At 44.4% G+C, this 17,570-nt stretch overlaps 1 protein-coding gene across 1 annotated transcript in view; it reads right to left on the bottom strand.

Annotated features, from left to right (window-relative positions):
• Positions 1–17,329, bottom strand: part of nhsl3 (NHS like 3) — a 122,353-nt gene extending 105,024 nt beyond the window's left edge. Inside the window, exon 1 of the mRNA XM_063035328.1 lies at positions 16,253–17,329. Within this exon, the coding sequence (XP_062891398.1) occupies positions 16,253–16,424 (172 nt within the window). The 5' untranslated portion in view covers positions 16,425–17,329. The remainder of the gene's footprint in view (positions 1–16,252) is intronic.
• Between the last annotated feature and the right edge of the window lie 241 nt (positions 17,330–17,570).

Below are 17,570 nucleotides of genomic sequence, written 5' to 3'. Positions count from 1 at the left end.
TCCAGAAAACTTATACACAGCATTATATGGGGTTAAGAAATCCACCCAGAAATGTCCTCATGTGCTCACTTGACAACACTTAACTGAAGATTTAATGCTTCAATTGTCTGCTTGGAAATCTAAAGCTCTAACCTAAATGCAACCAATCTCGACACAAAGAAAACTTTCCTGATGTCAGTCTTTAATTTATCTTTCACTGGTTTGTACCTGTCTCTTTAGCGTACTCTTGTAGATTTAATTTAAACTTCAATACCACTATGGTCTATTGCATTCTGTAAACTGTCAAATGTTTCTTTACAACCTATTAATTTCCCTTTGACAAGCAAAAAGCTCTAAATCTTGACTGTTTCCTCAACGCTTAGACCTTCAACATTGAGTGGGGACCACGATGTTTCTCAGCACTGTGTTTGATGCTGGCATCACTTCCTTGTAGAACTACAAATCTGGAAGAGGTCAAGGTAGCCACATTGTGCCCGCCCTGGCATTCCACAACATCAGTGCTGGCCACCTGTCACTAGTTCACTTTGAGTCTCCAAATCCCTCAATCCCCTTTGCACTCCAAAATCTGCCTTTTATTTGAATATGTGTCTGTGAAGCTGCTGCAGGTAAGTTTTGCATTGCACCTGTGCATATACGTACTTGTGCAGATGACAACAAACTTAACTTTGACTTATACCACTGCCCCCTGAGGTAGAGAATTCAAAGGACTTAGTACCATGTGAAGGAATCAAGAAAGAGTAATTTTCCCTTCATCTCATTTCCAAATGGCCAGACGTCACCCTGACATGAATCTTCGTACTACTAAAATCTGCAGGCTGCTGAGAAACCTCACAGTATCCCACCAAAAGCTGTATGTTTCTCAGGGGCCATCCCTCAGTTATTCGAACACAGAGAGAAAAGGCCAGTGTACTCAGGATTGATCAATGGGCAGATAGCCCTTCATTTGAGCAATAAATCAAAGAAATATTCACTATATCAGATATCATGGCAAATCTCCCTTCGTTCATCACAGAAACATACACTGCATCCAAAAACCCAGGTATGGTCCCCCAAAAACTTCCTTTATCACAGACACTGAGACTGCATCCAAAAACCCAGGTATGGTCTCACCAAAGTCTCCCTTCCTTCACCACCGAAACCTACACTGCATTCAATACTTCACGTATGGTCTCACCAAAGCCCTATACACCCTCACCAAGATCTCCTTACCCTTGTACTGCATTCCACTTGCAGTGAAGCCCAATATCTCACTTGCCTTCCTTTTTATTTGGTATATATAAGAACATAGAAGAATTAAGCCATTTATCAAGATCATCTTTTTCCTAGTGCCAGTTTCAAACTCTCCCTCTCTGTACCCTGGAACCTGAAGCTTCCAGTTCTGCCCACCTCTCAGCTATAGTCGTAACACTGCAGTTCCATGATTCTGTCCATGGCCTGAGTACATCTGCTTTAAAATAAATGCAATTTATTCCATGTTCCCCGGGCCCTGCCATTTGTTCGGTCTGTTCTACCATGGAGTAACTTCCCAAAATGCATCAGTCTGACTGGCTTCTCTCTGCATGGACGCTGTCTGACCTTCCTAGCATTTTCTGACCTAATACCAGAATGATAACACAGACCCGTCCCTTTTGCCAACAAATGTTTGAGCACCCAGGGATGTTTATTATCAAACTAGATTCTCGGTATTGCAGTTGTGCAGAAGGCAAACCTCTGGTCCCACACAGTCGAAATAGGGCTAGTATTTTGCTGCTGTTTTACAGAGAAGGAAATGAAGTTTGCACAAATACCGCTCACTGCCAGCAGGGTTTCTGCGCCATGTTCATTCCAGGTATGAAACTCAGCTTGTTCTCAATAAAAACTTCCACAAACTAAAGGATAAGACTCTCAGATCCGTTGCAGGGCTGGGTGTAACAGCCCACAGTGACAAACCCTGACTAATCCCTAGAAATGCAGAGGAATCAAAGGTACTGGGTGTGTCAGAGCAAGTCCCATATTATTTATATATCAAACTAAAACTGAACAAACATTGTAAAATCACCTCCCACTGAGCAGTTTGATCTACATTCTGCTGCCTGAATACTTGGCAAAAGTACGTTTGTAGATTCAGAAGGAAATTGTGTAAATAAAGAGGCAAAAGTTGCTGACACGGAGAATGTGGAGGAGAGTGGGAATAATCTATAGAAAAGATGAATCCTGATGAAGGATCTCGGCCCGAAATGTCGACTCTTCACTCTTTTCCACAGATGCTGCCTGGCCTGCTGAGTTCCTCCAGCATCTTGTGTGTGTTGCTTGAATTTCCAGCATCTGCAGATTTTCTCATGTTTGCAATTTGGTTGACTGGTTTGGCTAGTCCAGAGGTCAGAGGCCTAATGTTTGTAAGTCTGAGTTTGGCTGAGGGTCTGAAGGCCAGAGGCCCAATATCAGCGAGTCAAAGAATCCGGATCCACAGCTTGGAGGCCTAAAGGCAGCCTGTCCTGGGGTTGGAGATGTTTGTGCGTGTGTGTGTGAGTGAGTGTCTGTGCATGTGTGTATGTGTGTCTGTATGTGCATCTGTGCCTGAGTGTATATCTGCCCCTCCGTCTATGTGTCCACATCTGTACCTGTGTATGTCTGCGTGTGTCTGTATCTGTACCTGTGTGTGACTGTGTGTCTGTGTCTCTGTGCATGTGTCTGTGTGTGTATATGTGTGTGTGTTTGTATGTCCGGGGCTTGTTTTGCTGTTGTCATCTTGTTTTCTTGTTGTGGACATGCTATACAGGTGCCAGACTCTTGCGGGCTGCCCTCTGCCCTTAGGTTGTGTTGGTTGTTAAAGCAAACAAAATGTTTCTCTGTAGGTTTCGAAGTACACGTGATAAATAAATGATCTGAATCTGAATGCAAGGAACGGCCTCTGGACTTCAGGAAGGGGAAACCAAAGGGACACGCATCAGTCCTCATCGAGAACAGCAGCGGAAAGAGTGAACAGTTTTAAGTTCCTGGGCGTCAACATCTCTGAAGATCTACCCTGAACCCAACATATTAATGCAATTACAAAGAAGGCACGACAGCAGCTATATTTCATTGGGAGTTTAAGGAGGCTTGGTATATCATCAGAGACACTTGCAAATTTCTACAGATGTACCATGGAGAGCTTTCTAACTGGTTCCATTACCATCTGGTATGGAGGGGCCACTGCACAGGATTGGAAAAAGCTGCAGAAAGTTGCAAATGTATCCAACACCATCATGGGCTCTACCTTTCCGAGCATCGAGGACATCTTCATAAGGTGATGCCTTAAAAAGGTAGCATCCTTCATTAAGGACCCCCATTACTCAGGACATGCCCTCTTCTCATTGCTACCATCAGGGAGGAGGTACAGGAGCCTGAAGGCACACACTCAGCAATTCAGGAACACCTACTTCCTCTCTGCCATCAGATTCCTGTATGGTCAATAAACCCATGAACACTACCTCACTACTTTTTTTTAACTCTCTTTTTGCACAACGTATTTAATTTAATTACATTGAACAACAAAGAGTTGGCTTCCTGAATACTTTTGGGTGTATCTTATGGATTTTGGGCTGCTGATCATGAAAATCACCATGAAATTTTCCTATCACGCACCATTTTTTAAAAGTTGCCTATATTTGTTATTTCAATTCATAATTCAAGTCAATTAAAATGTTGCCCACAATATAAGCTGAAGAGTTTTCTATCTTGTCCAGGCATGCCTGGGCAAGCTTAGGTAAGGCAGATGCTGCATGGCAGGACAGGTTTTAGAAAGGCTATAAAAGCATCACATGCACCTTCATTCCATGCATTGCAATCACATGTATATTAGTTTGTGATCACGTTGATGTGCACGCTCGATACACACAGTATATTGTGTGTACTCATTATAAAAAAGTAATTGTATTTTCAGGAGTATTTATGATAGCAAAATGTCTCACCAATGTTATATTTGTGGCAAGTATATCCTTAAATCTCAACGACAAAGCATGACTCCTCTTTTAAGAAAGCCTATGAACTCTATTTCGGGTGTAAGATTGGCGACCTAGACAAAGACTGGGCTCTGACATTTGCTGTCAATCTCAGAGCTTGGCTCAGAGGTACTCAGAAGTCAATGCTGTTCGCCGTCCCGATGATATGGCGAGAGCAAAAGGATCATGTGGCAGACTGCTACTTCTGTCTGACCAGTGTGTCTGGTATCTCTGCTAAAAACAAAATATCCTTTGAATACCATAATCTCGCTTCAGCCATGAGACCTGTGCTGCATGACAAATGTCTTCCAGTACCGAAGCCACCAGAGACAGAGAGTCTAGAGGTGGTAGCTGCAGATGCCTTGGTGCATGAGCCAGAAGTGGAAAAAGACACCAATACTCATACAGATTTTGAACCCTTTATGTGGAGCGAGCCTCATGTCAGAACTCAAGTCTGAGTAAAGTGACCTGGATTTGTCGAAGGCAAAAGCAGAATTACTGGGTTCAAGAATGCAAGGATGGAATCTGCTGGCACAAAAGTTTCCATGAAAGATTTTGATATTTGAGAGAGATGTTTCCCAGAATAACCAATACCAAGATTGAGGAAGGCATTTTTTGTTGGTCCACAAATCAAATAGATCACCAATGACAGGCAAATTCTAAGAACTTCTAACCGTACCGGAGAAAATCGCATGGAAGGCATTCAAGGATATTGAAAATTTTCTTGGCAACTACAGAGCACCAAATTACATACAGCTAGTTCAACAGGTTCAATAGATACATTTCTCTGACATTAAATGTACCTATTAAGCTGGTTGGCAACATGCTTGAAGCATACAAAACCATGAACTGCAACAAGTCACTAAAGATTCATTTTCTGCACTCCCATCTAGACTTCATCCCTGCAGATCTTGGCGCTGTCAGTGACGAGCATGCTGGAAAGTTCCACCAGGACATTGCGGTCATAGAGAAACGGGATCAGGGCAACTGGAATCCATCAACGCTGGCTGATTATTGTTGGACACTTAAGCAAGAAGCCTCAGACACTGAGTACAAATGAAAATCATCAACAAAACATTTTTGGTTTAGTTGAACTATTGCAAAGCATCAGCACTGTTATGCAATTAAATGCATATATTCAATAAAAGTTAATTTCTTGTTTCTCCAAATTCTTATATGATACAAGTAATCTGAAATTGTATTTGTGTTCAGCTTCAAGTGGTCTATCACAATCACATATAAATTCTGAGGAAGCAACACCTTCGAAAAAAAATTGCTGTCTAGTGTTATTTTTCCGCTCCTATGCCTTATGGACTGTACTACCTTGATGAATGGCTTTGTTCTCCCCCTCTTGCACACTCTCTCACAGCCCTCATTAATCTATCAACTGGATGGTTTCATAAACATCACATCATGTGCCTCTTACATCATATCTCAATGTCAACCCTGTGCCTCTTGCTGTTGGAGATATTCCTTTAGTCCTATCTTTCCTTCCCCTAACCTCCCTGTAATTTATAACTAACTTCTTTTCTCACTCCCCGACTCTGATGAACAATCATTGACCTGAAACAGAGATTGTTTCTCTTGACCGAGCTGCTATCTGACTCCACATTTTTCTGCTTTAATTTGTGCACTGAGTGGAAGTGAACTGACAGGGGCTGGGTTGTTAGCACAAAGGAGATGGAGAGTTAATTAAACTAAATGAAATAATGAACAGTCGGGATGGAGTGACCAGAAATAACAGTAACAGGCAGTTTCAGGCAGTGAGCTCCAAAAACCAGGAATTATCGAGCTGAACTTTCAACCAGTTAACAGAAACTCTCCCCATGATTAACAGAGAGGGAGGGGACAAAGACTTAATAGGCTTTACGAGAGAAGAAACAGAAATTTCATTTTAACTCATTATTTGCAATGGGAGAGATGGGTACTTCAGAGTAAAGGGAGGTCTCCCTGGTCAATGTATTTGGAATTGCAGAGATGGGTGATGTAGAGTGAGGAAGTCTCCCTGGTTAGTGTGTTTAGAATTGCAGAGATGGGTGCTGTAGAGTGAGGAAGTGTCCCTTGTCAGTGTGTTTAGAATTGCAGAGATGGGTGATGCAGAGTGAGGAGGTGTCCCTTGTCAGTGTATTTGGAATTGGAGAGATGGGTGGTGTAGAGTGAAGGAAGGTCTCCCTGGTTAGTGTATTTGTAATTGTGTTGGCGTGTAGCCAAGTGGTTAAGGCGTTCGTCTAGTGATCTGAAGGTCGCTAGTTCGAGCCTTGGCTGAGGCAGCGTGTGTGTCCTTGAGCAAGGCACTTAACCACACATTGCTCTGTGACGACACTGGTTCCAAGCTGTATGGGTCCTAATGCCCCTCCCTTGGACAACATCGGTGGCATGGAGAGGGGAGATTTGCAGCATGGGCAACTGCTGGTCTCCAATACAACCTTAACCAGGCCTGCGTCCTGGAAACCTTCCAAGGCACAAATCCATGGTCTCATAAGACTAATGGATGCCTAAAAAAAAAAATAAAATTGGAGAGATGGGTGATGTAGAGTGAGGTCTTCCTGGTCAGTGTGTTTGGAATTGGAGAGATGGTGATGTAGAATGAGGAGGTCTCCCTGGTCAGTGTATTTGGAATTGCAGTGATGGTGATGTAGAATGAGGAGCTCTCCCTGGTCAGTGTATATGGAATTGGAGAGATGGGTGATGTAGAATGAGGAGGTCTCCCTGGTCAGTGTATTTGGAATTGCAGAGATGGTGATGTAGAGTGAGGTCTCCCTGGTCAGTGTATATGGAATTGGAGAGATGGGTGATGTAGAATGAGGAGGTCTCCCTGGTCAGTGTATTTGGAATTGCAGAGATGGTGATGTAGAGTGAGGTCTCCCTGATCAGTGTATTGGAATAGGAGAGATGGGTGATGTAGAATGAAGGGTAGGTCTCCCTGATCAGTGTGTGTTATTGAATTCACTCTGTCTTTGCATGTTGAAATAGTGGGTCCAAGTCAATGCATCTGGTTTTGTAAACTCTCTTCTAGATTCCAGAGCTAAACTATGCAAAGTATAATGTCTGTTTGGCAGAGTTTCATAGTGGGATCAAGCCAGTTTTAGTCAATGAAAGTGATTACTTGCAAAGGTTAGTGGAGACCGGACCAGGCTGACACACCCAGAATCTGAAAGGAATCACAAGGTTCATCATTTGCTTTGTAAACTGTAGAATGAAGTTTTGCATCACCCCGCGCAACAATGCACCAGGGTGACCTGTGAACTGTGGCCTGGAATTGTTCAGCACTTTCACACAGTACTGGTTGGACAACAACCCCTACTGACTCATTTCCTCTTTCAAGTTATAACCAAATTGGAGAAAGGGCTTGAATGGTTCAGGTAAGTGCAGCATCTGACTGCTGCTAGTTCCAGAGCAACACACTCAGAATGCTGGAGGGTATCAGCAGGTCAGGCAGCTTATCATAGCAGGCTCTGGGTCTGTACTTGCTGGAATTTAGAAGAATGAGGGGGGATCTCATTGAAACCTATCAAATGTTGAAAGGCCTAGACAGAGTGGATGTGGAGAGGATGTTTCCTATGGTGGGGCAAGTCGGGGACATGAGGACACAGACTCAGAATAGAGGGGGGTCCATTTAGGACGGAGATGAGGAGGAATTTTTTTAACCAGAGAGTGGCAAATCTGTGGAATTCGTTGCCACAGGCAGCTGTGGAGGGTAAATTATTAGGTATATTTAAGGCAGAGGTTGATAGGTACTAGATTATCAGAGCATGAATGGTTACGGGTAGAAGGCAGGAGATTGGGGTTGAGACGACAAATGGATCAGCCATGATGAAATGGCGGAGCAGACTCAATGGGCCAAATGGCCTAATTCTGCTCCTATATCTTATGGGTCTTAAGGACATTAATACTCAGGAAGTAATGCCTGGTTATTTAACAATGACAACAGTGTTGTGCTCTTGTAAATCAACTTTGCCATGCACAATTATGTCATCAGAAGTAATGTTAATGTTTTATTGAGGGGTTAACTTCAGGTGTTGAACATTATGATAATGATCACTGTGCTACAGCATGGCGACAGGCCATTCAGCCCATTGCATCCATGCCAGACCTCGAGAACAAATCCCATACCCAGCCTGCAGCTTTCTTACCAATGGTATTTCAGATTCCCGTGCGAAAAGAGCGGAGACTCACACAGCCTGTGTCCCGGATAGTATGTTCCAGATTCCAGTCACCCTCTGAGTGAAACCTCCTCTCCACATCCCCTGTTTACAGGCTCCTCTGCAGAGAGGAACATTTCACTCAGCTCTCCTTTAGCCTTTCCCACTCCAAACCCAGCATCTCCACTCTCTCCATCTCCTGGTGAATCTCCTTTGCACCCTCTCCAGTGCAATTATGTACTTCCTATCGTATGGGACCAGAACTGTACACAGAACTCTAGCTGTGGCTTTATAAAGTTGTGCCTGAGCCTCCCTGCTGTTATGTTCTGTGCCTCAGCTAACGAAGGCAAGTTTCCCACCAGCCAATGTCACCATCTTATCTACCCAGGCTGCCATCCTCAGGAATCCTTGTTCCCATTTCTCAGAACTTCTTAAGAGTCCAACCATTCATGGTGTGTATCTAGCCAATTTACTGCACTCAAGATGCATCGTACAGTACTGGAGCACAGAAACAGGCCAGACAGCCCAACCAGTTCGTGCTAACCCAATCTGCATTTGGAGGGACCACTTGCAGGCACGTGGGATTAGCTTAGATTGGCAGACATGGAGGCAAAAGTTCCTGTTCTTGTATTGTACAGTCCTTTTCAGTTCTCAGTTCTGTCTGCCATACCAACCTGCAAACAAACACAATTATTTAATATTTGATTACCTCTACCTAAAGTATGAGGATGAAACAAGGACTGAACATGTGAAGAAAGCTCCTCCAGTGTTTGGAGAGATTCTTACCTTAATGGAAACTTTTGAAGACTGTAGTGATTGAATCTCAGAGGGGCACTTCAGATGGTGAAGTGTGATCACTGAGTCCAAAACGGTATCTTTTGTTCTTGTGGTGTTCAGAGTAGATGCCAATAGTTTGAAACAGCTGTTGGGATTTGATGTGTCACTAAAGATTCTGCAGATGCTGGAAATCTGGAGCAACACACATAGAATGCTGGAGGAACTCAGCAGATCAGGCAGCATCCATGGAGGGAAATGGACAGTCAAAGTTTCATCAGGACTCCAAAGCATGAGGGCAGAAGCCAGAATAAAAGGATGGGAGGAGCACAAGCTGGTGGGTGACAGGTGAATCCAGGTGAGAGGGGAGAGACAGGTAGGGGGATGGGGTGGAAATGGGATTGATGTGAGAAGGTGGAGTTGATTGGTTGGGAAGGCAAGGGGTTAATCAAGATGGAATCTGATAGGAGTGGAAATTAGCCCTCTTAAAAGGCCCTTAAGTGTTCCTAATGTATTTACTTCTGTCACCACCACCTGAAGTGTGTTCCAAGCAATAACGCTCTATGTATTAAACCTACCTCTGACACATCCCTCTCTTCCAATCACCTTAAAAGGATGTCCGCTTCTATCCTGGGAAAATGGCACTGGCTGTCCACTCAATCGATGCCTCCTATCATCTTAAATGTCTATCAAGTCATCACTCCAAAGAGAAAAGCCCTCGCTCACTCAGCCTTTCCTCAGGAGACCTGCTGTCTGACCCAAGCAGCATCCTGATAAATCTCCTCTGCACCTTTCACAATCCTTCCCAAGATGAGCTGAACTCAATATTCCTTCCACAGAGGGAGAAGCAGAGATAATACTTCAGGTTGATGAAGTATGAGAAAAGAGAAAATAAGTATGCTTTAAATTACAAAGGAGAATGAGAAGTGGGGAAAACAAAGACAAATGTCTGTGGGAGGCTGGCAGCAAAGGGAATCCAGATGTCATGAATACTTTCAGAGCCTTCAGATAGAAGTGGTGAAGGCTGGTTAATAGCAGCTCTCTGGGGACCATATAAATAGAGGCAGATGATCGAGAGCAGATGAGAAGAAAATCAGCACTCGAACTGTGAAGTACCGAACATGGCAGTCGTTGGAAATCAGAAATTAAAATCCATGCTGGGAATTGGCAGCTCCTGGAGAGGCAAACTCAGCTCATTAACATCAGAGTTGGCCAGAACAAAGATGACCTTATATTGGGCAATGTTGTGTAGAGTTGGAGATTTATCCCCAGGATAAGGGAGACTAAAACCAGGGGAAGACACACAAAGTGGTGGTGGAACGCAGCAGGCCAGACAGCATCTGTAGGAGGAAGCACAGTCGACGTTTCGGGCCAAGACCCTTCATCAGGACTCAGAAGAAACAGGCTTAGGGTGAGAGGGAAAAGATTGAAAGGGGGCCAGAGGGAAATGTTATTGCACACAGAACGCGGTGGGAATCTGGAACGAGCTGCCAGAGGGAGTGGTTGAGGCAGGTACAATTGCAACTTTTAAAAGGCATTTGGACAAACAATACACAGATAGGAAAAGTTTGGAGAGATATGGGCCAAACACGGAAGAGTATATGGACTGGCTGCATCACGGCCTGGTATGGAAACACCAATGCCTGTGAATGGAAAATCCTACAAAAGGTAATGGATTGAGGTCAATGTGGATCTGATCGGTCCCCGAGGAGAGAACAATGCTCATCAGGTCAGTCAGTATCAATGAAGAGAGAAACATAGGGCACATTTCAGTTGAAGGACCTTGCATCAGAATGGAGAAAGTAAAGAGACCTGACGAAGGGCCTCGGCCTGAAACATTGACTGTTTATTCCAGCATTTTGTGTGTGTTGCTTTGGAGAACGTAAGCCTGCTTGAAGTTGCAGGGGAAGGAAGGATTTTGCTTCTAAGGTGAAACCCAGAGTGTCAAGGTAATAAAAGCATCAACTCAGTTTGTCTCCTCACAGATGCTGCCTGACCAGCTGAGCATAGCCAACATTTGCTGCTTTTGGTTTCTATTTTTGTACAGTAGATTCCAGTTAATTGGGCCAAAGATTAATCAAGTCAGCCACTTATTTGGGACAACTCTTAAAGAACAAACCTAATTGAGAAAATAGATTCATTTATTTGGGACTTAATTGGGACAGGAGACTTACCGAACAGTTTTTAAACTAGCGTCAGACATACACACTTGTGTAGCAATTAGACACTGCGCAGTGCTTAGAGTGAACAGATTTTAAATAGCATCACTTGTGTGTGATTATGTTCCAACAGTGGTGATTTTTGCCACTGACAGTTGGCGGGAAAGAAGCAGTAAGACAATTTGAAACCGTTTTGCTCACTGTGGTTTCAAGCATTCAGGCTTAGAGATACCAGAAATGGCCGGGAGTGAAACTGAAACTATTTCACTATTTCAACAAGTTCAAAGTAAGTTTGTAATCCAAGTACATAGATATCACCATCTACAAGCCTGAGATTCATTTTCTTGTGAGCAATCACAGTAAATACAAGAAACACAACAGAATCAATGGAGGACCGCACCTAACAGAACAGACAACAACCAATGTGCAAAAAAACCAACAAACTGTGCAAATACAAAGATTAAAAACAATAATAATAAATAAATAAAACAATAATAAATAGCAGCAGAATTAGGCCATTTGGCCCATCAAGTCTGACCTGCCATTTAATCATAGCTGATCCTTTTTTTCCCCTCCTTAGCCCCACTCCCCAGCCCTCCCCCTGTAATTTTTGATGCCATGTCCAGTCAAGAACCTATCAATCTCTGCCTTAAATACACCCAACGACCTGGCCTCCACAGCTGCATGTAGCAACAAATTCCACAAATTCACCACCCTTTGGCTAAAGAAATTTCTCAGCATCTGTTTCAAAAGAGTGCCCCTCTATCCTGAGGCTGTGCCCTCTTGTCCTAGACTCCCCCACCATGGGAAACATCCTTTCCACATCTACTCTGTCCAGGCCTTTCAACATTCGAAAGGTTTCAATGAGATCCCACCTCATCCTTCTGAATTCCAGCGAGTACAGACCCAAAGCCATCAAACATTCCTCGTATGATAACCCTTTCATTCCCGGAATCATCCTTGTGAACCTCCTCTGGACCCTCTCCAATGCCAGCACATCTTTTCTAAGATAAGGGGCCCAAAACTGTTCACAATACTCAAGGTGAGGCCTCACCTGTGCCTTATAAAGCCTCACATCCCTGCTCTTGTACATGCTAACATTGCATTTGCCTTCCTCACCACCGACTCAACCTGCAAGTTAACCTTCAGGGTGTTCTGCACAAGGACTCCCAAGTCCCTCTGCATCTCAGATTGCACATTTATTTCTACTACCGAAGTGCATGGACATGGGTATTTCCTTTGCCACTTTCTTGCCCATTCTCCTTTAGGTCTTTCAGCTTTTAGAGCACCTTCTCCCTTGCAATAGTAAGTGCACTCACTTCTCTTCCCTCACACCCTTCAATACCTGGAATACTGCTAGTGTCTTCCACAGTGAGGTCTGATGCAAAATACTCATTTAGTTCATCTGCCATCTCCTTGTCCCCATTATTTCTCCAGCCTCATTTTCTAGCAGTCCTCAATCCACTCTCACCTCTCTTTTATTTTTTTATATACTTGAAAAAGTTTTTTCTATCCATCCCGAGATTGTTCACTAGCTTGCTTTCAAATTTCAGCTTTTCCCTCCTAATGATTCTTCTAGTTTCTTTCTGTAGGTTTTAAAAGCTTTCCAATCCTCTATCATGGGGATGGGAAGTAGAATTGAAATGACGGCCACCGGGAGTTTCAGTTCTACTTCCCTTTCCCATCCTGACATGCCAGTCCATGGCCCTCTCTACCGCCATGATGAGACCACACAGGGTAGAGGAGGAATACCATCTGGGTAGCCTCCAACCTGATGGCATCAAATCAACTTCTCAAACTTCCAATAACTGAACCCTGTCCCCCTCTCCTTCACCATTCCCCATTCTTGTTTTCCCCTCACTCCTTCTCTTCTTACATGCTCATCACCTCCCTCTAGTGTTCCTTTCCTTTCCCTTTCTTCCATGGTCTTCTGTCCTCTCCGAACAGATTCCCCCTTCTCCAGCCCTTTATCACTTCCACCAATCAACGTTCCAGCTCTTTACTTCACCCCTCCCCCTCTCCTGGTTTCACCTATCACCTTGAACTTCTTCCTCCCCTACCCCCACCTTCTTATTCTGACTTTTCTTCCCTTCCTTTCCACTCCTGATGAAGAGTCTCAGCCTGAAACATTGACTGTTTATTCCCATCCATTGATGCTGCCTGACCTGCTGAGCTCCTCCAGCACATTGTGTATACTGCTTTAGATTTCCAACATCTGCAGTATCTCTTGTGTCCATGATCTAAAACATATTTCCCATTTAACTCCACCATGGATGGTCCCAAGCCCGGCTGCGAAAGCAGGAGGGTTGGGCATGGGGCTAGCAATCCCATCCCGGAAAATCCCAGAGCTACAGAAACGCCAACAGATGCTCCAGAGACCTCAGCCCCAGGAGAGGCAGGATCTTCACCTACAAGGTGTATGAAGTCGTGTGCTGAAAGTCCTTCTATCGGCCCAGGACAGAGGACTCTGGCGAGTTACTGATGCTGACCTATACCTAAGTAGGGGTGATGGGCTTAAGAACAAGAAGAATGATTTTCCATCTACATTTATTTCAAAAGACAACAGTCCTCATTATTTCTGCCTCCACCAGCCAGAGGTGGAATCGGCAGGTTTGCTTGCTCTGCTGATAGTGAACTTATCCTCTGTAGTTACAGATCATAAAGGATATAGCGCTTGGAGTTAAACCAGTCGATGGCTGAAATGGGTATTTGGCCATTCTAGGTACATGCAAGTTAACAAAAAAGATTTGCCTTTGCTTCCTTGCAAGACCACAGTCACACTTGTACAGAACTCTCAGCTGCCCTCTTCGTGGAAGGGCAGTGGTTACAAATGCAAATGGCTCTTTTACACAGAAACTTTAATCTGATTTGATTCAAAGTTGTTTTCACTGATACCACACATGCAGCTGAAAAGCATCAGAAAGTTAGCTCTGACAAAGAAACCCATCTCCACGTACCGAGTGGAGTCCTCCACACAGCCAGCGTATACAGATACAATGAATTATGCAAAAGCTGCCATCAGGTGATATTGGACCTGAGCAAGGTGACAACCACAGTCATCAACCTTCAAGCTACATTGTAAATGGAGTTTCTCAATGCCCACTTTGGCATGACACCATGCATATCTGTACAAAGTCCAACCTATAGACAATGTGCATACCTGTACACAGTCCAACCTATAGACAATGTGCATATCAGTACACAGCCCAACCTTTAGACAATGTGCATATCAGTACACAGCCCAACCTTTAGACAATGTGCATATCAGTATAAAGTCCAATCTTTATAACAATGTGCATATCTGTACACAGCCCAACCTTTAGACTATATGCATATCTGTACACAGTCCAACATATACACAATGTGCATACCTGTACACAGTCCAACCTATAGACAATGTGCATATCTGTACACAGTCCAACCTTTAAACAATGTGCATATCTGTACACAGTCCAATCTTTAAACAATGTGCATATCTGTACACAGTCCAACCTTTAGACAATGTGCATATCTATACACAGTCCAACCTTTAGACAATGTGCATATGTGTACACAGTCCAACCTATAGACAATGTGCATATCTGTACACAGTCCAACCTATAGACAATGTGCATATCTGTACACAGCCCAACCTATAGACAATGTGCATATCTGTACACAGCCCAACCTATAGACAATGTACCTATCTGTACACAGTCCAACCTTTAGACAATGTGCATATCTGTACACAGCCCAACCTTCAGAAGTAACCTTAAACAGCATTTAACTGTATTTTAGGTGCATTGGGTACAGAGTTGGAAATCTAAATATTAACTGGAAATACTCAGCAGGTCAGACAGCATCTGTGGAGATTTCAGTTCAATGAGCATTCCTCATCACTGGAATAGTGTTTGGCTGTTCCAGTTACAGTTTTCCAGCTCTCATCAATGTTGTGACCTGAATCATCAGCTATTCCTTTCCAGAGGCTGCCAGGCCTGTTCAGTATCTCCAGCAATTTCTGGAAATTTGATTTTATTTTAAATTCAATACAATGATTTGTCAGACTGTGAAACTTCTTCTAAAATGCTTTTGAAACCAAACTATTTACTCTATCAATAGATTTCTGAAGTGACTAAACATCAGTACGTCAGGTACAGGCCAAATGAAGTCAACCTGAAACTGTTTGCATGGACCATTGGGGGTGGGGTGGTATTGTAAATTATTGACAATTCAATATCAGTTCCTTTTAACTGGTTATTCATGTGGTACTTGTTCATGGTTTCCAATCAAACAAATCTAAAGTTAGTCCTACATCAGTCAGGTGAAAATACTTTACTATGAAGTCAGTGCTTACAACAGTACAATTTCATTGTGTTCCCTCACCCACAGTTTTGCTTACAGCTCAGTTCAACTCCAGTGAATATCAACAGAACATCCATGTGCAAATAGCTCAGATCAGACTGCTTGTCATATCAAACTCATTCCAGTGGAAGTAGTACATTCAAGATCTCTTTTCCCCAACTGCACCGCTCAGATCGATGCAGTCTTGGGTAATCAGCGGCAGGAAGACTGCTCTCACTGGCCACGTCTCACTGATCCAGGGTTGTCCAGTGCAGCTCATGCTCCCATTCACCAGACCCACATCCACTGGAGGAACACTGGGAATGAGAAACCGAGAAAAAGGATCCTTGCTACGACAGTAATACAGAAACTGAAGGTGGTATACCATAATTCAAAATATCCGCCAGGGAGTCCGAGGACAAGGTTCCCATTCCCCAGCTCTAGAACGGGTTCCCAAACAGGACAGGTCCCTGTTCCCCAACTCTGGAAGGGGTTCTTGTACCGGACAGGTCCCCATTCCCCAACTCTAGAACAGATTCTGTGCAGGACAGATTCCTATTCCCTAACTCTGGAACGGGTTGCTGTACAGGACAGGACGGGTCCCCATTCCCTAACTCTGGAACGGGCTCTCTGCAGGACAGATTCCTATTCCCTAACTCTGGAACGAGCTCTCTGCAGGCTGCGTAAAGAAAAAGGACCTTTTTGCAGTTGTCTAGGTTTCAGCTCATTACCGCTTCATGAGCAGCGCAAACAAGGTCGTCAGGACCTTGAACTGTTCAAAGGAAATTTATTGGCTTGGCAATTCTGGCGCATGTTTGACACGGAGAAGATCAGCCATTACTGAATCTCCGGTTGCTGGGTTTTTAAAGCCGGATGATAACAGGAAAAGTCGGCTCACCTGAACTTTGAGAAGCTTTTCTCAGCCTGGATGCTGACTTGTCCCCTTCACTTTGCGACCTCTTTTTCTTGCGTCCTGACAACCTCAGCCAGCTTAGTGCTCGCTGTAAAGAGTTCGATTTCCCCTTCTTTTTATTTTTCAACGCTACCTCCAAGCCGGAGAAATCATCCATCACGACCGTCCGGTGACTCCCAGGAGCTCGGCTGACTTTAGTAACAAAAGACTCCCCGGGTGTGCTCAGCCCCACGCAGAACCCACAGCAAACATGTACAAGTCAAATCCACACGGACTTCGAAACACTTTCCACATCGGATGGTTGCCTGGATGGATCAACTTCAGAAAACAGTAAACCCTCTAATTATTTTCTAACCAAGAGTTATTTTAACAGTCACTGAACAATTTATAAGCTTGTCTGACGGCTCATGGTGCTTGAACAGTGAAGTCTACCGGCCAAAGCGTCAAGAGAACCGTGCTGGTGCAGAACATGGTAAAATACCCGGAAAATCCCACTCCGCCTCCATCTAACTCGGCTCTTCTTCACTTTACACGACCAGGGATGTCAGCGCAGTTTGCTGACTCACATTAATCCCACATCATCTAGTAAATGGAGTGGTGGACGAACTCCACCCTACAGCCAGCAATCCCTCCCGCTGCGTGTTACAAGCTCCAGCACCCTCCGCAGTATTGGGCAGAATTATTTCCTGATCCTCCGCAAGGTCGGAGGCGCATGAGCGTGAGAGGTCCACCCTGTTTCGCTGCTTTACACCTAGCCGTTCGCAGGCAGCGAAGCAAAGCCGAGACTGTCTGGCACTCCTCACACTGGGAGGTACTCGGAAGCACTCCCATGAAATACGACACTTCACCGCAAACCTGTAGATGCCTCCCCACCCCTGCTTTACTCAGCAGAAAGGACAATCAAAGCAGGAATTACCAAGCCACACAAGACTGTGGTAGTGAAATGCAGTAAGGCTCGGGGCTGGAGATAGTGTGATCTGCAGTTAAAGCGTGTACACGGGTCTCGCCGCCTACCTACACACTCCCCCAGAGCAGCGAGTGACCTTTGCCCCGTCACGCAGCACGGCTGTGCTCGCACTGAAACTGACCGAGTGAGGAGCAGACTATCGTAACCACTGACCACTCCAACTCCAAAAGTCTCAGTAAAACCCCTGGCTGGGTTCAGTCCCCTCCAGAGTAGTTGTAATCCTGCAGGTGAGAGGCGTCCAGCGCCATTCCCCACCCCCACTCAATGTGTACTTTCACCGGGTCTGTACAAGACTTTCAGATCTTATCTATTGTACCTCTTCCTTGTCTCATTCTT

The sequence above is a fragment of the Mobula hypostoma genome, chromosome 28 (genome assembly GCF_963921235.1).
Source record: "Mobula hypostoma chromosome 28, sMobHyp1.1, whole genome shotgun sequence".
NCBI classification, from domain to species: domain Eukaryota; kingdom Metazoa; phylum Chordata; class Chondrichthyes; order Myliobatiformes; family Myliobatidae; genus Mobula; species Mobula hypostoma.
The sequence above is the reverse complement of the archived record's forward strand: the minus strand, read 5'-3'. Positions and strand labels throughout refer to the sequence as shown.